The 24,274-nt window shown below is 41.4% G+C and overlaps 2 protein-coding genes across 10 annotated transcripts in view; one reads left to right on the forward strand and one right to left on the reverse strand.

Annotated features, from left to right (window-relative positions):
• The window catches only part of gtpbp10 (GTP-binding protein 10 (putative)), a 90,125-nt gene extending 79,681 nt beyond the window's left edge, over positions 1–10,444 (forward strand). The window contains exons 9-10 of the mRNA XM_072508630.1: positions 5,447–5,570; positions 8,744–10,444. Coding sequence (XP_072364731.1) covers positions 5,447–5,570; positions 8,744–8,955 — 336 coding nt within the window. The 3' untranslated portion in view covers positions 8,956–10,444. The remainder of the gene's footprint in view (positions 1–5,446; positions 5,571–8,743) is intronic.
• adam22 (ADAM metallopeptidase domain 22) overlaps positions 10,152–24,274 on the reverse strand; it is a 588,297-nt gene continuing 574,174 nt past the window's right edge. For 7 of the 9 annotated variants that reach the window (XM_072508619.1, XM_072508628.1, XM_072508623.1 and 4 more), the window contains 2 exons: positions 16,418–16,541; positions 10,152–14,963 (listed from right to left, as the gene is read on the reverse strand). In XM_072508619.1, the coding sequence (XP_072364720.1) occupies positions 14,943–14,963; positions 16,418–16,541 (145 nt within the window). In that variant the 3' untranslated portion in view covers positions 10,152–14,942. Of the gene's footprint in view, positions 14,964–16,417; positions 16,542–21,408; positions 22,260–24,274 lie in introns of those variants that run through there. The other 2 variants (XM_072508627.1, XM_072508624.1) reach the window with 2 other exon arrangements.

The following is a 24,274-nucleotide window of genomic DNA, read 5'->3' on the forward strand; positions in this document are numbered from 1 at the left end:
CCCTTATTTCCTTAGATATCCACGGTCGATTTTCCCTCTTTTTACCGTCCTTCCTTTTTGTTGGTATAAACCTTTGCTGAGCACTGTGAAAAATCACTTGGAAGGTTCTCCACTGGTCCTCAACTGTTTCACCATGAAGTCTTTGCTCCCAGTCGACCTTAGCTAGTTCTTCTCTCATCCCATTGTAATCTCCTTTGTTTAAGCACAAAACACTAGTGCTTGATTTTACCTTCTCACCCTCCATCTGTATTTTAAATTCCACCATATTGTGATCGCTCCTTCCGAGAGGATCCCTAACTATGAGATCATTCATCAATCCTGTCTCATTACACAGGACCAGATCTAGGACCGCTTGTTCCCTCGTAGGTTCCATTACATACTGTTCTAGGAAACTATCGCGGATACATTCTATAAACTCCTCCTCAAGGCTGCCTTGACCGACCTTGTTAAACCAATCGACATGTAGATTAAAATCCCCCATGATAACTGCTGTACCATTTCTAGATGCATCAGTTATTTCTTTGTTTATTGCCTGCCCCACCATAATGTTACTATTTGGTGACCTATAGACTACTCCTATCAGTGACATTTTCGCCTTACTGTTCCTGATTTTCACCCAAATGGATTCAACCTTATCCTCCATAGCACCGATGTCACCATCCCTTACTGTTGCCCGGATGTCATCCTTAAATAACAGAGCTACACCACCTCCCTTACCATCCACTCTGTCCTTCCGAATAGTTTGATACCCTCGGATATTTAACTCCCAGTCGTGACCATCCTTTAACCATGTTTCAGTAATGGCCACTAAATCATAGTCATTCACGATGATTTGCGCCATCAACTCATTTACCTTATTCCGAATACTACGAGCATTCAGGTACAGTACACTTATGTTGGCTTTTTTACCCCTGTTCTGAATCTTAACACCTCGATCAGTAACCTCTCCTAAGTTATATTTCCTCTTAACCTTTCTCCTAATTTTCCTTGTCGTTGAACCCATATCTTCATGTAACAACCTGCCGCGTCGCTTACCATTAATGTTTTCACTTCCCATTTTATTCCTTTCAGTATTCCTGGTCCTATTCACTGAGCTCCCCTCAGTCTCTGTACCTTGTACTGTCGCCCTTTTTGATTTTTGACTATGGCTTCTCTGCCTTACACTTTCCCCCTTACTGCCTTTTGTTTCTGTCCCTGTTTTACTACCTTCCAACTTCCTGCATCGGTTCCCATCCCCCTGCCACATTAGTTTAAACTCTCCCCAACAGCTCTAGCAAACACCTCCCCAGGACATTGGTTCCAGTCCTGCCCAGGTGCAGACCGTCCAGTTTGTACTGGTCCCACCTCCCCCAGAACCGGTTCCAATGTCCCAGGAATTTGAATCCCTCCCTCTTGCACCATCTCTCGAGCCACGCATTCATCCTATCTATCCTAACATTCCTACTCTGACTAGCTCGTGGTACTGGTAGCAATCCTGAGATTACTACCTTTGAGGTCCTACTTTTTAGTCCCACTGTACTTAATACAGTGGTATTAAGTTTCAAGGGAGTAAGACGAGGTTGGATGGCCTCTACTATAATGCCAGGAGTATTACAGGTAAAACAGATGAGTTAAGGGCGAGGATTGACATGTGGAATTGTGATATAGTAGCCATCATGGAGATGTGGTTGCGGGAGAGGCAGGATTGGCATCACAACATCCCAGGATATGGTATCTTCAGGTGAGACAGAGGTGGGGTTAAAAAAGGAGGAGGCATTGCTTTATTAGTTAAGGAGTCAGTTACTGCAATAAGGAGAGATGATATATTGGAAAGGACATCAAATGAAGCTTGGTGGGTAGAGTTTAGGACTAAAAAAGGAACAGCCACAGAGGTGTTGGTGGGGGAGCATTTTAGTGATAGCCACAAAATGATAAAATTTGACCGCTATAGACAAAGAAATAGACAAGTTGCAAAAAAAGGTTTTGGATTGGAGAAGAGCAAATTTTAGTAAAATAAGGCAGGATCTGGCCCAGGTAGACTGGGAAGAGTTACTTGTGGCAAAATCAACAGAAGAGCAGCAGGGAGGGGGGAGGTTCAAAAAGGAAATGGGGAGGGTACAGGCCCAACATGTTCCCTCCAGGGTGATAGGAAGGAATAATAAGCCAAGAGAACCATGGATGACTAGAGATTTTCAGGATACGATGAGAAGGAAAAGAGTGCCTTTTATCAAGTGAAAGGGGAACAAGTCAGCGGAGGCACTAGTGGACTACAGAAAGTGCAGAATGGAACTTAACAAAGCAATTAGGAGAAAGTGCTCAATGGTAAAAGGAGGGAAAATCCCAAGATATTCTATAAGTATATCAATGGGAAGAGGATAACCAGGGAAAGAGTGGGGCCAATTAGGGACCATAGGGGAAATCTGTGAGTGGAGCCAGAGGACATTAGTAGGATGTTGAACGAATACTTCACATCTGTCTTCACCCAAGAAAATGAGGATGTAAGTATGGAACTTGGAGGGAGAGACTGATGTTCTTGAGAAAATTGACATAGGATGTGACAAGGTATCGGAGGTGTTGGCAGGCTTAAAATTGGAAAAATTTCCAGGTCTGGATGAATGTCCTAGGCTGCTGGGAGGGGGGGGGGGGGGGGGGGGCGAGACGAGGGAGGAGACTGCAGGAGCTCTGATGCAAATGTTTAATTCCTTTCTGGCCACGGGGGAGGTGCCAGAGGACTGGAGAACAGCTAATTTGATTCCATTATTTAAGAAGAGTTGGAGAGATAAGCCAGCGAACTACAGACCGACCAGTTAGTCTCATGTTAATGGTAGGGAAACTATTGAAGAGAATCTATCTCCACTTAGAGAAGCAAGGTTTGATCAGGGATTGTCAGAATGGCTTTGTCAGAGGAGGTCAGCCTCATAAATTTGAATGAATTTTTTGAGGGGATGACCCGGAGTGTAGATGAGGGTAGTGCAGTTGATGTAGTTTATCTGGATTTCAGCAAAGCCTTTGACAAGGTCCCACATAAAGAAGGCAAATGCACATGGGATAGGTGTGTAGATGAGGGTAGTACGGTTGATGTAGTTTACATGGATTTCAGCAAGCCTTTGACAAGGTCCCTTATGGGAGACTTGTAAAAAACAAAGAAAATTACAGCACAGGAACAGGCCCTTTGGTCCTCCAAGGCTGCACCGACCATGCTGCCCATCTGAACTAAAAACCCCTACCCTTCCGGAGACGATATCCTCCTATTCCCATCCTATTCATGTATTTGTCAAGTCGCCCCTTAAAAGTCACTATCGTATCTACTTCCACTATTTCCGCTGGCAGCGTGTTCCAGGCTCCTACCACCCTCTGTGTAAAAACTTGCCTCGTACATCTCCTTTAAACCTTGCCCCGTACATCTCCTTTAAACCTTGCCCCTCGCACCTTAAACCTATGTACCCCCTCGTAATTGACTCTTCCATTCTGTCCATGCTCCTCATAATCTTATAGACTTCTATCAGGTCGCCCCTCAACCTCCATCGTTCCAGTGAGAATAAATTATGGGTGGGTTTTTCCATCCTGCCCCGCCAGATTGCTGGTTCAGTATGCTGTCGGGATTCTCCGTTTCGCCTGCTGGTCAATAGGGCTCCCCATTGTGGGACAGCCCCGTGCCCTTGGGAAATCCCCGGGCTGCCGGCAAAACGGAGCATCCCGACGGTGGAGAATTCAGCCCCAAGTTTCTCCAATATCTCCTCATAGCTAATACCCTCCATTCCCGGCAATAACCTGTAAATCTTTTCTGCACCCTCTCCAAAGCCTCCACATCCTTCTGGTAGTGTGGCGACCAGAATTGAACACTATATTCCAAGTGCGGCTTAATTAAGGTTCTGTAAAGCTGCAACATAACTTGCCAATTTTTAATCTCAATGCCCTGGCCGATGAAGGAAAGCATGCCGTATGCCTTCTTGACTACCTTCTCCACCTGCATTGCCACTTTCAGTGACGTGTGTACCTGAACACCCAGATCCCTCTACCTATCCATACTCTTAAGGTACAGTAAGAAGTTTTACAACACCAGGTTAAAGCCCAACAGGTTTGTTTCGATGTCGCTAGCTTTCAGAGCGCTGCTCCTTCCTCAGGTGATTCACCTGAGGAAGGAGCAGCGCTCCGAAAGCTAGTGACATCGAAACAAACCTGTTGGACTTTAACCTGGTGTTGTAAAACTTCTTACTGTGCTCACCCCAGTCCAACGCCGGCATCTCCACATCATACTCTTAAGGGTTCTACCATTTACTGTATGTTTCCCATCTGTATTAGAAGGCAAATACATGGGATACAGGGTACCTTGTTAGGTGGATTCAAAATTAGCTTCGCTGTAGGAGACAGAGGGTGATGACAGACAGCTACATTAGTGGCTGGAAGCAGTGTCCAGTGGCATACCATAGGGGTCTGTCCTGGGTCGCCAATTGTTAGTCATTTATATAAACAACATAGATGACAATGTGGGGGGTAGGATCAGTAAGTTTGCAGGTGACACAAAGATTGGCCGGGTGGTTAACAGTGAGGTTGAGTGTCTTGGGTTACAGGAAGATATAAACGGGATGGACAGATGAGTGGCAGATGGAATTTAACCTCAAAATGTGTGAGGTGATACACGTTGGAAGGAGTAATTTGGCATGGAAATATTCAATGAATGCATGACACCGGGAAGTTCCGAGGAACAAAGTGACCTTGACATGTTTGTCCATAGATCTTCAAAGGTGGAAGAATAGGTTAATAGGGTATATTATAGATTATAAAAGCAGGGAGGTCATATTGGAGTTGTATAGAATTTTGATGAGGCCACAGCTGGAGTACTGTGTGCAGTTCTGGTCACCACATTATAGGAAGGATGCGATTGCACTGGAGGGGGTGCAGAAGAGATTCACCAGGATGTTGCCTGGGATTGAACATTTATGTTATGTTATGAAGAGAGGTTGGATAGGCTTGGCTTGTTTTCACTGGAGCAGAGAAGACTGAGGGGCGATCTGATCGAGGTTATGAGGGTCATGGACAGGATGGATAGGGAGCAGCTGTTCCCCTTCAGTGGAGGGTCAGTCCCAAGGAGACACAAGTTCAAGGTGAGGGGCAGGAGGTTTAGGGGGGATTTGAGGAAAGATGTTTTTACCCAGAGGGTGGTGACACTATGGAAGGCACTGCCTGGGTGGGTGGAAGAGGTGGGTTGCCTCACATCCTTTAAAAAGTCCCTGATGAGGACTTGGCACGTCATAATATTCAAGGCTGTGGGCAAAGTGCTGGCAAATGGGATTAGGTAGGTAGTTCAGGTGTTTTTCATGTGGCGGTGCAGACTTGATGGGCCTCCTCTTTACTGCAGTTTTTCTGTGATTCTGTGACACTGTGGTGAGTTTCAAAATCTTAGCAGTCCAATTAGTGGATTATATCGTGCATCTTACTGATCGTTATAATCTTCTTTCATATTCAGGAGTTGGAACTATATAAAGTAGAGCTTTTGTCCAAACCTGCACTATTAGCTATAAACAAAATGGATTTGGAGAATGCTGAAGAGAAGTATAACGAGCTGATGCAGCAGCTTCAGCAGCCTCAAGGTAATTAAAAGTACAGATTGTACAGCATAAAATCTATTTGAACCAAGAGCAATGGCCGATCAGTACTTGATTATGTTGTTGTCGTCAACAAATATTTTTAATCAAATGTAAAATTTAATTCTTCATTCCGGTTAATAGTATAAGTAGGGTGCAACGCACTCAACAGCTGACGTTTACCTCAGCGGGGCTGATTTTGTCTTTTGGTTGACTGACTGACTGCAGAAGCACACTGTGATCATCTGTCCATTCTGACGATAAATATACAACTGGGATTTTGAGGCTCCAGCTCATTTAAATTTGAAAGGCGCCAGACATCCCATAAATTTGAAGGGTGCCAAATATCCCAATGTAGTTTGTCTGATTGAGGCTTCAAACGGTAGCCACCAGCAATGTTGAATCCACCAAGCGTGTGCTCAGACAGCATCATGCCAGATTATTTATCGAGGCCCTGGTTGAGTTCAACTTTGGCAGATTGCATAACTCATGGAACAGGTGGGAGTGTGCATGGTGCCAAATGCCAATCGGTCCTTTTTACATCTTTTGACCTGATTTCAATGTTAAAAAGCCTGCTGCCTGAAACAGGCAGTTGCTTTGGACTTTCGACCCTTTTCAAAAAGTTTTGCCACATCGCCGATGTTAACAGGGTGGTAAGGCCACTGATCCCATTTTGAGGTCACTGCCTTAGTCTGATGTTACCAGGATGGTGGTAATGGAAATCCATCCTGGTAATTTTAAGACAATGTGTTTGCTAGAGAGGTTGGGGAGGGTTTAAACTAATATGCCAGGGAGTGGGAACCTATGGAAGGAGTCAGAGAAAGAGGGAGCAAAGACAAAAACAAAAGGTAGAAAGGGGAATAAGAAAGTGATAGGCAGAGAAACCAAGGACAAAATTCAAACAATATGTGGAGGAACCAATGAACTAGAGAGCAGGCCATCTTCGACTGGGTGCTGTGTAATGAGAAGGGAATCATTACCAATCTGGCTGTGTGAGACACCTTGGGGATGAGCAACCATAACATAGAATTTTTTATCAAGATGGAGAGTGAAATAGTTGAATCAGAGACTAGGGTGCTGAATCTTAGTAAAGGAACCTACGAAGATATGTGGTGTGAGTTGGCCTTGATAGATTGGGGAGAGTTACTTAAAGGGATGACAGTGGATAGGCAAGAGCAAACATTCAAGGAACGCATGGGGGAACTGCAACAACTGTTTATTCCTGTCTGGCACAAAAGCAAAGGGGGTAAGAAGGCCAATCCATGGCTTACAAAGGGAATTAGAGATAGTATCCAATCCAAGGAAGAAGCATACAGATTGGCCAAGAAAAATAATAGGTCTGAGCATTTGGAGCAGTTTAGAATTCAACAAAGAAGGACCAAGGAATTAATTAAGAAGGGGAAAATACAGTACGAAAGTAAGCGTGCATAAAGACAGACACTAAGAGTTTCTACAAGTACGTGAAAGAAAGATTGGTGAAGACAAATGTAGATACCCTACAGACTGAAACGGGAAATGTATAATAGGGGACAAAGAAATGACTGAGCAACTGAATATATACTTTGGTTCTGTCTTCACAAAAGCAGACACAAATCACATACCAGAAATGTTGAAGAATGCAAGATTTAGTGAGAGGGAAGAATTGAGGGAGATCAATATTAGTAAAAAGACTGTGTTGGGGAAATTGATGGGATTGAAGGCTGATAAATCCCCATGGTCTGATAATCTACATCCCATAGTACTTAAGGAAGTGGCTCTAGAAATAGTGAATGCATTGGTGGTAGATTGGAGGGTAGCTAATGTCGCTCCAATATTCAAAAAGGGAGGTAGAGAGAAAACAGGGAATTATAGGACCAACAAGCCTAACGATAAGCCTAACATCAGTAGTGGGGAAAGTTCTCGAATCCACTATCAAGGATGTGTTGCATTTATTCGGAGCCTTGGTGAGGCCATACCTAGAATGTTGTTTACAGTTTTGGTCTCCAGTTTGGGGCTGGTTTAGCACAGGGCTAAAGAGCTGGCTTTTAAAGCAAAGCAAGGCAGGCCAGCAGCACGTTTCAATTCCTGTACCAGCCTCCCCAAACAGGCGCCGGAATGTGGCGACTAGGGGCTTTCACAGTAACTTCATTTGAAGCCTACTTGTGACAACAAGCGATTTTTATTTCATTTCTTTTTCTGAGGAAGGATGTTCTTGTTCTCGATGGTGTGAAGTGAAGGTTTCTCAGGCTGATTCCGGGGATGGCGGGACTGACGTATGAGGAGAGATTGACTATGTTAGGTATGTTTTTGCTGGAGTTCAGATGAATGAGAGGGGATCTCATAGAGACTCATAAAATTCTAACAGGACTAGATAGGGTGGATGCAGGGAGGATGTTCCCAACGGTGGGTGTGTCCAGAACCAGGTGTCACAGTCTGTGGATTCGGGGTAGATCATTTAGGACAGAGATGAGGAGACATTTCTTCACCCAAAGAGTGGTGAGCCTGTGGAATTCATTATCATAGGAAGTAGTTGTGACTAAGACATTGAATACATTCAAGAGGCGGCTAGATATGGCACTTGAGGTGATTGGGATCAAGGAGTTTGGGGAGAAATTAGGATTAGGCAATTGATTTGGACAATCAGCCATGATCGTGATGAATGGCGGAGCAGGCTTGAAGGACCGAAAGGCCTCCCCCTGCTCCTATCTTCTATGTGATTTTTAACTATCTGCAAAAGTCCACTCCTTTTGAAAATTAGGGGTCTGGATTGTCAGGTCGCCGACGCCGAAATCGCGCTCGGCGACTGACCGGAGAATCCAAGTTTACAACAGATTTGGGGGCGGCGCAGCCTTTATGATGCTCCACCCCTCCATTTCTAATTTTATTAAATGTATATTGTTTAATACGATACATGCAGCAAACACTTAATAATAATAATCGCTTATTGTCACAAGTAGGCTTCAATGAAGTTACCGTGAAAAGCCCCTAGTCGCCACATTCCGGCTACTGTTCGGTGAGGCCGCGCTGCTGCCTTGTTCTGCATTACAAGCCAGCGGTTTAGCACAGTGTGCTAAACCAGCCCCTACTTGACAACAGATATCCAACAAAACAATGTTTAGTAAACAATTTTCAAATGTCATTCGATTTGTTGATGAAAGAGATTTCTTCTATCTTGAGTTACTTTTCTTGTTCCCCTCTAGCTTTCTATCATTTATTACCAGAAGATATGGCTCCCTTGAAACCGGTCCAGTTTAACCACATAATCCCAGTCTCTGCCTCGACTAAATATGGAATTGAAGAACTGAAGAACTGCATTCGGAAATCGTTAGATGATCAAAATGATCTAGAAAATGAACAGTACCGCCTTGAAAAATTACAGAGTTTACACTCAAACACTTTCAAATGTACCTAGAACTTTTACAGTTGGTAGTTATTAATATGAGTCTTCGACCGCAATTGGTTTAATGCTGAACAAGTCAAATCTCTGATTGAAATCCGTCTTGGCTGATTGTATTTTTTTTTTTGTATTGTAGAAATGTGGAGGGACAGCTACTGAAATCCAGTGCTAACTTTTAAAATTTGAAGAATTAAAAAAGTTAATTTTTTTTTTTAAAGCCTCAGAAACAATATAAAAGTTAACCCCAAATGAAACTAACTTTTTGGCAGCAATCTATATAGTTTTTTCGCTGAAACATCCAGGAAATATTAAGAAATTGCCTTCACTACAAACCAAAGTACATTCTGCGACTTCTCAACCAAAAGACGCTGGTGTGATTTTCCAAAGGCAGATTCAAAACAAACTTTCGCAGGACAAATGTTCTCCTGGCCTAAGACTGAGTTGCTTTCTTTAGTTAAAACCTTGTGCCTTTTTCAACTAAACAAAAGCTTGTGGGATAGCCATTTCCTGATTCATTCCCCCATGTCAATGCATTTAACCAATCTGAGTCGATCTGCTTGATATGACCCGTGGCAATAAGTTTAAGTGGACTGTTAGCGGTGTGCGCAGCTGCATGGCTGCGGCAATGGTGTTCTGTGCCTATCCACCCCGACCTCACAGCCCACCTCCTGGCCACCCCCCACTATTCTCCCTGGCTTTGGCAAAAGCCTCCCTGCCAGCGGCACAACTGTCAGCAAACTATGGCGATGTTCGATACCTTCCGTACCCCCCTCTCTCTCCCTCAGCAGCCACCACAGTTTCATGATTTTTAAGTGCACAAATTAACTGCGCCATCAGGAACTCGGCCCATCGAAGGCGGAGGCCAGGAGGGTCGGGCCCGCTAATAATATATGTACAAGCGCCCGGAATACATTGATGTCGAGGTGATGGAGAATTGCAACTTGGTGTCAAATTGGCACCTGCCGCGATGTTGCCATCAAAAACAATTCTTCACCCAATCGTCTCCCGATTTCTGCATTGGCCAATGGAGAATCCTGCCCACTGAGTCTGCTTCCACCATGTTTTTCAAGTCATACATTCCAGATAAATATAAACTCACGTAAAAGTATTTTTTCAGCACTTTCACCCCAATAATTCATTGAACAACAACATAAAAACAGCATTTCATTCCAGAGATAATATCATTAACATGCAAGTCAGTAGATTCCAACTTAACTGGAAGTAAATTTTTATTAAGATAATATATTACAATATTGTTTCAGAAAAGCATAAGAATTATCTCAAACGTTGCATTATATACACCAGTGTGATCATGTAGATGGCCAATTGAAACTTAACACTCAGCCAAAGAAAATGAGCTTCTTCTAGGTCAACACATGGCCAGCAAGTAACATGCAATTCCATGATTGGTGCTGCATTCTATAACTTTTTCATTAAAGCATATGAAGTGAGTGTAAAATGGACTGAAAAGTGAATAAATGTAAATGGCAACAGTCTTGTACAATGTTACCTCAACTGTTTCATTCAATCACATAAGCATACAGCCGGCCCGTTACAATGGCATCTACAACACTACAGCCAAAGACAAATATTGAAGCTGATCTCATTTTTTTAAAAGGCATTTCATAAATTATAACGGTGACGTGACATTGTTACCTTTTCGGCATGCAGAATATATGGTAAATTTCAAACAATATTTTACAGTATGATGCATTGGTGCGAAGAGTACAATGAGAGCTGCTGAAAATATAAGGGACAATTTATCATACCCTTTCAATACCCTGTAATAATAAGTATCAAATTGAAACTCTTAGCCATTCTAATTGTTTCACAGAAATGTACTTTGTGTTATATAATGGCATATTTTAATATCTACAAAGCTAGCTATTTCCACATATACAAATTCACATCATGTTGATAATCGTGATGCAGTGCAATACAAGGGTGACTCATATCTGAACAAAAGTGGATAGTTTGATTTTCTGTATTCAGCCTGCACCAGGGAGCGGGTTTAAGTAGCACTTGACAATGAAAACCAAATGCTGCATTTGATTCCAGACCACCCTGTCTGCTATGATGAAACTGATTTTGGGACAAATTCTTTTTTTCCCAATGAACGATATGGATGTCTGACAGGACCTTGCCCATGTCAGCACAAGCTGGACATTTCTCATCTGCACTCCTGATCAATGAAATTATCTGCCTCTCCTTAAAACAAATTAAAATTAAGTTATGAACCTTATTACCTACACTTTCTGGAAAATGAAAACATTCTTTGTAGATAGAGGTGATCAGAAGCTTTTTTTTTTAAAAAGCAAAAAAAACAAAGTGCAGCATAATATCCATTTGATCTTGTCAATGGTGTATCTGCTGAAGATTCAGTGGTGGAATGGGACCTGCTCTTAAGGAAATTCTGGACTTTTTTTTGCAATCGCAATAAACCTGTCAAAAAGTGTGAGCAGAAAGATTGCAATTAAGTCATAGTACCCTGAAAACGTAAGTTTAACAAACAGCATTAGTAGAATCACACTCAAATAAAGCGTTCTGATATAGTCAAGATACATCTGTAGTTTCAAGAAATAAAGGGATTCCAATGATGTGGCCATTAAAAATTTGAATTATACAGCCACATGTGGCTGCTACTAAATGATAAATTTAAAAATTACTCCAACTACTGACAATTATGTTTTTTTTAATGTCTAACTATGGAACCTGAAATCTATATCACCCATTTTAACTGGTGGGAGATCAAATAACCACTTGTAAAACAGTGGAGATCTGGTTGTACCCATTTGACCCTTACAAGGCAAATGGCTAGCGGGGATAGAACTAGACGGTAGGCATTCCACACAGCAGGAATTTCTGCTCCTCAGTCTCAAGTGAGACCTAATATATTAGTGCTAGAGTGCACTATTACACAAACTGTGATTCCAGTTTAACTGCCAGGATCCTAACCTGAGGAATTTACCAATTCATAATCCTTATCTTAATATTTAAAGAAAAATAACCAGAGATTGACTCAATTACTTGTCTGTCTGAATGGATAGTCAAGGTTAACAGTGAGTTTAAACATACATCACACATACACTGAGAATTGCCCACAAATTATTCAACTGAAGATTGTAAATAAGCAGCTACCAAGTACAACCATTCACTTTCACTTTAATACTTAAAATGAAGTTAGAATGGATGGCCAGAAGTGTGGTTAAAGTAGTAGGGTTTAAGGAAGTTCTTAAAGGAGGCGAGGGAGATGGTGAGTCAGTGCGGTTAAGCAATGTATTTTACAGCATGCAAACACAGCCAACAATAGTGGAGCGAAGTAGGGATGATACACAAGAGACCCACATCAGAGGGACAGGGACTTTAGTGAGGCATCAGAGGAGGTTCTGAGGAAGCTTATGGCAGCAGGGTTATGGGGAACCATGGTTGGGAATATGCTGGGGTGCAAACATTGGAGGAAGTCACAAAGATAGTGAAAGGGTGAGGCAATGAATGGATAACACAGATATGAGAATTTTTATTTGAAGCACTGCCAGACAGAAAATCAGGAAAGACAGTAGTTAGCAAGACTTGGTGCAGGCATGATTCAAGCAAAAGAGTTTTAAATGAGCTGAAGATTCAGAAGGATGAGACTAGGAGCCAGCTAGGAAAGCAATAAAATAGTTGAGTCTAGAGGTATCAAGGGCTGAGCTACCCCTTGTCCAAATCCTTTGTAATTGATAAAAGTAACCTGGAGAAAGCAAAACTTGTGTAAATGATCCAAAATGAAATGTTAGTCAAATACACCTGTAAATTCCTGTGGCTGTTCGAGATAAAGCCTTCCAAACTAGGAGCAGCATTATAAGCACAGCAGTGGTTCAAGAAGGCCAGTTTGTAGAATGACAAAAATGGGCCTTTGCAGTATCATCACCCACATCCCAGATTAATTAATAATTTGTCTTGTCTAGTAACTGAATGGACACACGAGAATTGTAGCATTTGAACTTCTAAGTTTAAATTATCATTTATCCTTGCTGTGGGCAATATATATTTAGCATGGAATTTTAATTTGCGATTTAAAAATAGAGCAACAGGTTACAAAAGCAACAAAGTAATCCTAAACTAATATAAATCACTGGTTAGGTCACAATTTATCATATCGTGTCATGGAAATGGATAGTGCAGAAGTATTTACAAAAGAGGAGGGACTGGAGTTTTCACAAGAATAAAGAAAGTTGGGAGTGAATTTGAAGTGTTCACAAATTATGAGGGGTTGTAATATGGTCAATAAGGAAGAACTGTTTCTGCTGGTCAAGGAGTCTAATTTAGAGGGCATACATTTAAGATATCACCAAATAAGAATGGGAGAGGTCAGGTGAGAAAAAATGATGCAGAGGTTTCTTGGAATCCCCTACAAGAAACTGATGGAAGGAGCATCTATAGCAGCTTTTAAAAGGGAAGTGGCTAAATATTTGGGGGAAAAGAGGGGGTGGGGGAATGGAAGTGTAATACGATCAAGTGGATAGCTCCTTCAAAGAGTTGGCACATGAATAGCCTCCTGTGCTATAACCTTTTATGACTATAAATTAACATTTATTTTTTGAGTTTTCTCAAAGATGTGAATTGTGTTGTTTCAGAGAAAAGGCCTGATTCTTGTGATAAATGATACCACAATGTCTGTTTCACATGCAGCCAGTAAGTTGAAAAAAACCCAATGCTGTTGATTTGCTTTTTAACTGTTTACATTTTTTCCCCAGTTGTTACAGATATACTGATGGTATACCTGATGGAATTAGTTACTGTTCTTATTAAAAAATAAGTTATGGAAATCACTCATTCATCTGGGCCTGCTGGAGGGTAAGGCATATTTGATCAGTTGTACAACATTGATCATGTCTCTCGAACAACTGCAGCATGAATATATGATATCTAGATGCAAAGTTATATTGTATGGCCAAAGAAAGCTGACATTAAAGGCACACACACCCTAGCCCTTTGTTCAGTAACAGTGTCTAACATTTGGCATTGTACATTTATTTTGCTAATCTTAGTTGTATAGGTACAAGACATAGTCATGAATTTCAAATTCCAATAGTTCTCAATTTCAACAATAATGATTACTGGTGACCTCTATTAAACTAAATTATCATCCTGCTGATCAGGAAATTATTGACAATTTGCACTTGCCACAGTTTAAAAGAGAATCAATCATTGCACAAGAGGCTAAATTCATCAGATTAACTGTAATATTAAGCCAGAGATGAACTTGTTTCAGTTTACCATGGCAAACATCCACTGATTGGTGATTGTCAGGTAAAATGGAAAAACATACATATTTACAAAGCACTTCCAGAGCAAGCATTTCTGCAAATCAAAGATATGATTAGAAACAGACCTTTCTGGTCTTCAGTTGCATATGCCATTTCTTTTCACAAAAACTCTTACAAATGCATTTCTTTTATCCTGTTATACAGTTCAACCCAAAGCAGCTTTTTGCAAAATCATACATTTGTTTTTATTTCTGCAAGCATCCTGTTTGCTATAGACTAATGGAATTGGTTTCAGAAGGGATTCATGCATTCAGTGTTATTCACTGCAGTGAATGTGTGCATAGGGGCATTCAACTGAACCATGTTGAAAAATGGTTTCTCACAATCTTCTTCCACAGGTCTAAGCACCGTAACAGATGAGAATAAATGGCAAGTTTTTTTTATTGTTTGTTTCATGATGAGTTCCCATCCCCAGATCATTGTGTCAGTGCTGTATTTTCCACAAGAATGCTGACTCTTCCTCATAGAATGTCAATTGTTTTATTCGCGATGAGTCAGTCTACTCAGTATTTTCCGTTTAGTAGCCCTGGCCTTTCTCTGAAAATAGCAAAGTATTACTTTCAACTCTTATCTTCCAAAAACCTCACTGAAGCTCCAGAGAGCCGTTAATTAAAATACATTGACATAAGGCTGCCTTTATAAAAGTGGAAGAAAATGGAAATCTTTAGTAGCTCAGATTCACTGAATAGAAGACTAAATGGAGGTCTCCCAGAGCTGTGGAAGAAACAGAAATATATATTAGCAAGCTTTATAACTAAGACAAAAACTATTCATCTTCTAACAAAAAGACAACACTTTACTTATTTACACAAATTCTATTTCAAAAAATGAATTCTATCTTTTCCAGCTCCTAATTCAACAGCAGTTCAAGTCTTTCAAAATCACAATGCCTAACAGGTCAACAAATGTAATGTTACTACTCAGACAATAAGCTTCACTGATCTCAAATTCTGTTTTGCATTTTAAGCATGCTTATTTCTTCAAGCTGAATACGTCGTGACTAAAATTAATGACCACAGAAGTGTTCCAATAACTCGCAAAAGCAAATTACTTTTAAAAACTTTTAATATGATTTAAAGATTAACAGGATACCGATTATCATTTATGCAGTTGTGCAAGTACACTTGGCACTCCAGAGACAAGTGGAACACCTCAGTCTGTGACCAATACAACTGGAACACATGGAACAATGGCATTGCTTAATGTGTCTTGCTCATGCCAACTATAAAGCATAACAGCAGAAATCAATATTGTTACTGATGTTATTTTTGATTTCCATATCAGTTTGAGTATTTTTATATTGTTTAAGGTGTTGACAGAAGGATAAATAATTCTGATTTCATTTTTGCATATTTTTGTATGAACAATTCATAAAATAAATAATTTATTAAACCAAACATTGTTCTCTTGGAAGGTGAAATGTTTTGCCATCTTATTGTCTGAATACAAACATTTCAGGAAGTTAATCTTACTCATCATCTCTTACCTCTGGTTTTCTTCACTTATGCATGTACCAGAAGGATTTGCATTGGACAGTGCAAGACAGAATTTGATCTTTTTTTTAAAAAGGTAAACAGATTCACATTTGGTGGGGCAGGGGGTGGGGTGCCAGTTAGCTCAGTTAGCCAGATAACTAGGGTGTGGTTCAGAATAAGAAGACCATAAGGTATAGGAACAGAATTAGGCCATTTAGCCCATCAAGTCTGCTCCGCCATTCAGTCATGGCTGATATGTTTCTCATCCCCATTGCCCTGCCTTCTCCCCATAACTGCCCTATTGCAAGATTATGGCATAAGTCATGGATTGGCAACCCCCAAATTGATGTTTACTTGATATATAGTTTACAGTACAACAAACATAGCCTTACTGATGGTTAAGTTAGAGCAACTAATTTTCTGTAGGAAGTGATTTACTATCAGTCAGATCTGCTCAGTAATGAGCATGTTTCTCTTCCTGGAGCTATTTATACAAAACAATAGCACTCAGGCAATAGATGATGTTCATTGCAGATATCTGTGGTGTTTGTTGCGATTCTTCTTGCTAATTCACTGCTCCAACTAATAAACCAAGACCAAGTAAATTATTTATGTATCTATCTTAACCAAGGCTATTCAATTCTTTATGGTTGAAACTGATTTCACCTTTACATCCCCTGTCAACCTACTTACCCGTGCACCTTGTCGACCAACTTTTGCCTCTTCATCTGGAAGAGGTGGCATTGGGTATGGGCATTTCCTACTAGAAGCAATGGACCCATTGGATGAAGAATGTGACTTGGAAGGAGACAAAGTCCTAAGATGAAAAACCAAAAATCAACACAGCCTATGACATCCTAGATTGACAGCCAGAGTACTAAATCTGTATCAGTGCTGGTATGGTTTAGTTATCGCTATCCAGAATAATTTGCAAGGGCATTTTTTCCTCCTTGATTTTTGTGATCATGAGGCAATTAAAAAGTGGAATCTCAAGACAACCTGTTGACAATGCATTCTGTTATATGCATTGGTACTGTGCAATGTGTGGAAGGGTGTAGGTTGGTACTGTAAATTTGCTGACCTTGGCTGGCCTGTCAGGAAGTTATCAAGTGGAGACGAGATGCTTTCCCACAGGAAGGGCAATTCAAGCTAGCAACTTGTCCCATATCTGGTGCTGATGCACAGCCAAATCAGCACAGGCTTAGAAATAAACTGCTTCAGTCAGGGAATGTTTTGTGGCACACGGTATTAAAAGAAAGGGAAAAACTTGTATTAAAACATTAAAGACCAGACTGGTACAGCATACTGCTGGCTATTGCTAAACATTTTACATTAATTTTAGGTAATGCAAGGAGGGAAAAATTCAAGATCATTTTGCTTACATGCATCTGGCGAAGACCAACCTGTGTTATTTGTAAGGTGAGATTGTAAACAAGAAATTTTGTCTGCAGGTAAATGAATCAAGCAAGCAGTAAACATTGCAGACACAACCAATGCAGGCATGGTCAAGACAAGACAAAGGAACTGATGCAAAAGAAAAGCTTGCACTGCAACATAAATTTATGATTACATAAAAGTATCCAACAAAACTTAAAGTAAGCGGCATTGGTAGCATTATGCTTAGTATTTAATTGCTTGAAAGCTATTACTTAACCTGGAAGTAGCTGATGAAGGATACCTGGCAATGGTGTGAAAATTACAAATAGCAAGACAGTATGCCTCTTTATTAGCCCAGGCTTTATTCAAACGTTGCTTCAAAAAATTTAAACCGTTTTAAGTTTTTCAACATAAATCACATTTAAAATGATTCTGAGCTCCCCTATCCTTTTGTGGCTATGCTTTGAGCTGCACCAGACACTCTGGAATTCCCTCCCTTAACCACTCTGCCTTTTTACTCTTTTGAGCTCTTGAAGTCCCTCCTAACTGAACTGTCGCTGATGATTTTTAAAAAAATTATAGTTTCACTGCAGTCCCCAATTGGGTCCTCTGCTGATCCTCTGAAAGAGCACCTGACCTAGGTCCCCCCCCCCCCCCCCCCCCACACACACACACATAACCTCGTAACCCCACCTCACCTGAAGGTCTTTGGACACTAAGGAGCAATTTGGCATGGCCAATCCACCTAACGTGCACATCTTTGCACTGTGGAAGGAAACAGGAGGAAACCCACACATACATGGGGAGAACATACAAACTCCACACAGTCATCCAAGGCTGGAATTGAACCCAGGTCCCTGGCGCTGTGAGGCAGCAGTGCCAACCGATCCCTTATAAAGCTGAGAGGCTAATTTGATCACCCTTTCTAATACTGCAATCCTTGGCTCTGCTGTGGCATTTTTTCCATAAACCTCTGTGAAGCACTTTGAGACATTTTCTACGTGGAGAAAGTGCTTTATTATTGGAAGTTGCTGTTTATGCTGCACTGAATGAAAACAAAATCATAGCAACACATTAAAAGCTGCTGCTTTCCTATGTGTCCATTTTTGGAATGCTGTTGAACAGCAATGTGCTGCTACATAAGGCGAGCTGAATCCATGGTTGGATTTGAGGATATGCGAAAGGTAGAAGAGGTACATCTTTGCTGAAGTGGTGGGGTGAGGAGAGTGGAGGGCTGTAAGAAAGAGAGATAAATGATCATCTCCATGACACTCTCTTGGACCTAACAAACCTGACCTGCATGCAACATTGGTAATGTGCTGGGAATCCATTTGGCTTAATTAGAAGTTGGATTTATCATGGTTCTTTAATTAAACCTTAACAACCTGCTTCCCAACTAATCATAGTGAGTGGGCACGATGATGTGCCAAGTTTGACAAAGGAAGGATTTCTAGTTAAAGGATCTTGGCAGGGTTCAAAACAGCTGAAACATATTTTCATTCCTATGGCTTAAACAATCTCCCCTGGTGGGGAGACTCCTACCTGGAGGTCCTGCTGTGGGATCTGTGGGGCTGAAGGGAGGTGATGTTTGCCAGGGATGTGAGAAAGAGGTCAACTTCTCAAACCAAGTAGGTGTGGATGAAAGTGGTCAAGGAAGTGGAGGGTGGACCCTTCAACATGGAGACATTGCACTAAGAGGTTCAAGGACCTCATCTCATGATGGCAGAAAAGCTGAGTGACTTACCACTTTCCAGTTTTATCCCCCACGCTCTGTCTTTCCAATTAACTTTGAAGGCACTGGCGCTCACACACATTGAGAGAGTTGGTCCCCTTACTGCAGACCTTATTGGGAGGCTTGCCTCCTTCATGCTGGATCGCTGTGCCCATCCTATCTGCCCTGCAGAGTGGCATGTCGCTCAGGAGAAGGCAGTTCTGGCTACTGTTGCTCCTGCTGCTCTTGCTGTTGCTGCCGCTCTCATTCTGCATCAGAGGTGTAATGTGGAGCTGCATAAACTGCTCCTATATCACAGTGATGGCTGACAACATGCAAGTATAGATCAAGCTAAGTCCAAAACAGGTTAACCTACTTCCAAGATGTTGGAAATCCCCAGTCAAGCAGTGAAAATACTCTCTCAGAGAAAGTGCTGTGTGCACCAATCCCTGACCTAAGGCATGGCTGCAGCTATAAAGTTTCACTGTTTGAAGGATTTCAAGCCTGTCAGTTTCACTAATCAAGTACTCTTCACTGGACTCTTCTCATGTTGACCCTGGCAAGAAGCAGAGAGCTTGGGAAACCTGTGTGCTGGCTGTTAAAGCCAGAATTCTAGGTTAAATTACCTGTTGCATATCATGATGAGTTTCTCCGATGGCTGCACAGGGTTCCCCAGCTCGTCTGCAAACCCACCCAGGTAAAACCAAGAAGTGGGTGCGATCATGTCCACCTCCTGATTCTGACACCACTTTTTGGGGATAAAACCCCACACCCAAGTCTGATTTTCCTTGGGAGTTAGCATTCTGCCCATTGACTTCCCAATAGACAGCTAGGAGTCACGGGCAGAAACTTGGGACCAGTCTTTATTGCCTGCCTCCTTTTAAGAAATTGAATTCAGAAGATTAGCACGATGAAAATAAAAAGAGATTTGCTGATCTTCACCTGAAATCAATGTAATAAAACTGGGGTGGACTCTACAAAGTTTGGGCAATCTGCTCCATCCAGGAAGAGATGAAAATCTACTGCATTTTCTGAGGAATCATGAATTTTAATTTGTTATTGTAAACTATACTGATTTTGTAAAATTAGCATTAAAATGTAATGTTCCCCCTCTTATTTTCCACAGAGGTTGACGAGTGGAATCAGTTTTCAAACAGCAAACCAGGATTCCAGATGGATCAAACAGTGCTGGTATAAATGGTGCTGGAAGTCCAGATAGCTGGCTAACGAAGAAGTTACAGTGTGATTTTTGATTTCCCAACAGGAGTTGTACAGGTGGATGGGGATGGATGGAGGGTCGAAGCAGCTGGCTGACTAGTTGGTCAGCAAGTTGAAGTAGGGATTCCGTCCCGCAGGAGGAAGGGAATAGTTCCCAGTACTCAGCAAAGTGTTTGAGATGGGAATGGAATTCCGTATGTTCAGAGGAAGGAGAAGGCAGGGAAAACTCAGTACCCTAGTACAGCCTGGGGGAGCTGTAAAAAATAAATATATAAAGTCACCTTTCAGTCCCTGACTCTTCTGGTCTGCAAATTGGGCTCGTGGAGATGGCATGATGGCCTTATTGAGCAGGCCTCGGGTAATTGAAGTTGTAGCCCGATTATGTAATTGGAGCTATATCTGCATGTATAAAAATAGCTTGCTGGGCAGGCGGGGTAAACAAGTCAGATGCAAGGAGAGCAAATTCCATCATAGCAGTTTGTGAAAATGACTTCAATAAACCTGCTCAGTTGCTGGCTTGTCCCAGAAATTGGACATGTGACTGAATCATTGAATTCAGGAAAGGGGTTCTGTTGCACCTATCTGTAACTCCAGTCCCACAACATCTGGTTGGAAATTCATGGCCCAAGGCCACCGGGGGGGTGGCCAATAAATATACATGCCAAGAGCATTTTCTAAAGTTACAAGCTTCTGTATGGGATTTATCAGTGGGACAAGATAGGAGTACATTTCTCAACTCTCAGAGATGGAACATCTTGTCTTGCCTCTGCTGTGCCGAGCTGAGCAGCTATAAGTTGACGCAATTCCTCCTATCTGTCCCAGTGACTGACAACTCTGGGATTTGAACTAATTTGTTTATAAGTGGGATTCAAACTCCCCCACTGCTGCCTTAATGGACCAACTTTTTAATGAATCGAAGCTTATTGTAAGGAATATTGTCTCCTTAAATGTGAATTTGAGATCACTTTATAACTGAGTCCGAGTTGAAATGAGTTAGCATTTCATGGATGATTCAGCTGACAGGACAGAATGATCGAGAGGATTTTTCTTTGTTGTTATGCTATCAGCTCTGAACACCAGGCTTTTGTTTCCTCTTTGGTGCAGCAGGCGAAATGTTATTCTTCTGGTGCAGTCTTCTGGGTAAAGTAAAATTATATTTATTAAATGGGCCCTGCTTCTACTTCATCTCATGAGCAATGACATGGATACCTTAGACTGGTCGAATCTTGCACTGAAATTGGTTGATGTGATATGGGCAACGAGGTAGGATGCTGGTCAGGAAAAAGAATCCGCAAGCATGAATGACACACGCACACAACTAAAATTATATTTCAATTATTTTTAAATTGAAAAAGTGTTTTATTTAAAAACAAAGGTAAATTCTTTCCTTGCACAGATCACTATTTTCTGTCACTACCTGTGTGAGTCCGGCAGGTCAGTATTCCTGCTCCTCCACTGCAGCTTGGCAGCAACTTCCCTAACAAAGAGTGGCCTCCTTCTGTGCCATAGATGTTCTATCTTTCTATGTCACACAGGGAGTGTTCAGTGTTGCCATGGCTATGCTCAAGGACAACCGCATAGCTAGCAGGATTGGTGCAAATGAGAATTTGTTTCAGTAAAATAATGCAATTACTTGTAGCGTAAGTTAGTTAAAACATACAAATCAAGATTTGTTAGAAAGGATAACCTATGTAGGGTAATTAAAACTAGTTAATCAACTGTGCAAGAGACATCCTCTAATTCTACCCTCTTTAAGATTGACTAACCCAGACAAAAAAAAATCTCAAGAATCCTTTCTGCTGTTCACTTATGAGAGCCACTGAAATGTCAAAAATGAACAAGTACACTTTTGTCCTAAGCTCCTCAGTGTTTGGTTTTAATACCACATTTAGCAGTATTGTTAACAGCATGATTCTGTACGAACTGCACCGGAGTGACACAGTCAGCCCATAATGTGAACTATGTGTCACCAGGCAACAGCAGTGAGATGCTGCTATCATTCTTCAACCTCAGTCATTGGTGTAATTAGCTTTTAATTATATTGATTCAACACAGCAATGAGTAAAAAGTGCAGATGTCTTTAGCACTGCAAGCACTAAAGGCATCAGAGGACAACCTGGTGAGGGAACTGGAGTCACTCCAACCATAACTGTTCATGTTTACACTGGTCTCTGTCTTCAGTTATAAGTGTTCCAAGCTACTAAAACGTAGTCTTGTGGAGCTTTCCATCTAAACGAAGAACTAGTGTTAGAAATATACTCTCTTGCCACTGCAATATATCTGGAGTCAAGTTTAATACATTGGAGGCAACAGTTTTCATTTTAGACATAACAGTAAAATAATTTGATTTAGTTCTCAGCAGCACTGTGCGTACTGTACAGTTCTGTCATATCTGAATAATAAATATTTGGCAACGCTATTTCACAAATTGCTGTATAATTAACTGAAGTGATTTTTGTGTGTACATGGTCCTGTCAGCTCTGCACTCTTTAAGGTGAAGAAAGTAACAGCAGGCCTCAATGTAAAGTGATGAATGGTTGGGGTAGAAGCAGGGTTACTAGGCAGCCATTCCATGTGACAGCTAGTGATCATCCACAGACTCACAACTAGCAGTGGGTTACAGTACATGCATCACTCTATCACTATTTACACAGTTATATATCTAGCACACAGCATATGGAGAAAGTAAATGGCAGGCTTCTCGTTGTGAAATAGACTTTCTGATATGTGAGATTAATTTGACATATTTATTAATGTGGCAATAATATTCAAAGTGCGATGGGAGTAACAATCCTAGCTATTACAGAGCCTAAAATGGAACCCGACTGGTCCATCTTTAACTGGGTAGCAATATTTTTAAACCTGGAGCTTAAGTCCAATCAAATTTCTTCTTTCAATTCCGATCTTGGACTCAAAAATAAAAAATAAAATGCATAATTCCACTTTTCCTTTTGTTTAAGATGTAACCTAGATTTACTTTGCTCCCCTAATCATAAATGAGTTACCAGCATGCACTGTAGTGCAAATTGTATGTGATCTGTTGGAAGAGTTACAGATACTGGACAAAGTTTCTGTTTTATATTCTACACTTTCTTGGATTTTTCAGGTAGCTTTAAAAATATTTGCAACCGATACCTAATACTGTCACTCACTACTGCCAGTTGGCAGTGCATTAAGTACATTAACAATCTACTAGAACTTAATAATATTCTGATGGAAGTTCAGATTATAGACAGCTAAATGTCGATTTGTAATCTGGGTACACTACCTTCAGCTGCAGTTACCAACAAATGATTCTATATTAATTCCAAGTGTATATGTTCCCTCCATAAATGTTTAAATGCCTTTTATAAATTTATTTGTTCAAGGGATGTGAGAAACCCTGGCAAGACCAGAATTCATTGTCTACCTCTAATTACCCTTGAAGGTGGTGGTGAGGCGCCTTATGAAACTGCTGCAGTTCGTGTGTAGGAACACCTACAATGCTGCGAGGAAAGGAGTTCCAAGATTTTGACCCAGTGAAAGTGAAGGAATGGCGATATAGTTCCAAGTCAGGACAATGTGTAACTTGGAAAGGTCATTGCAGATAGTGGTGTTCCCATGCATCTGCTTCCCTTGTCCTAGATGGTAGAGATCATTGTTGTGGAAGGTACTGCCGAAGGAGCCTTGGTGAATTTCTGCGGTGCATCATGTATATGGTACAAACTACTGCCGCTATGCATCAGTGGCGGAGGGAGTGAATGTTGAAGGTGGTGGATGGAGTGGCAATCAAACAGGCTGCTCTATCCTGGATGGTGTTGAGCTTGAGTGTCGTTGGAGCTGCACTCATTCAGCCAAGTGGAGAGTATTCCATCACACTTCTGACTTGTGCCTTGTAGATGGAGGACAGGTTTTGGGCTGGGAGGTCAGGGGGCGAGTTACTTGACCCAGAATTCCATGCCTCTGACCTGCTCTTCTAGCCACATGGTGGGGTTCTCTGGCCTCCCCATGGCAAATTTCTCGGCGGCCCACTGTTGGCTGGAATTTCTGGCTCCACCACCGTCAATGGGATTTCCCATTGAATCCACCCACGCGCCAGAAAACCTGTGACAAAGGTGCACCGTGGATGGGACCAGAAGATCCCACCGACGTGAACAGCTGGAAGATCTTGCCGGCAGTTTTTATGTTGTTGGTCCAGTTGAGTTTCAGGTCAACAGTAACCATCAAGATGTTGATCATGGTGATTCAGCAATGGTTGCATTTTC

The sequence above is a fragment of the Scyliorhinus torazame genome, chromosome 6, assembly GCF_047496885.1.
Source record: "Scyliorhinus torazame isolate Kashiwa2021f chromosome 6, sScyTor2.1, whole genome shotgun sequence".
NCBI classification, from domain to species: domain Eukaryota; kingdom Metazoa; phylum Chordata; class Chondrichthyes; order Carcharhiniformes; family Scyliorhinidae; genus Scyliorhinus; species Scyliorhinus torazame.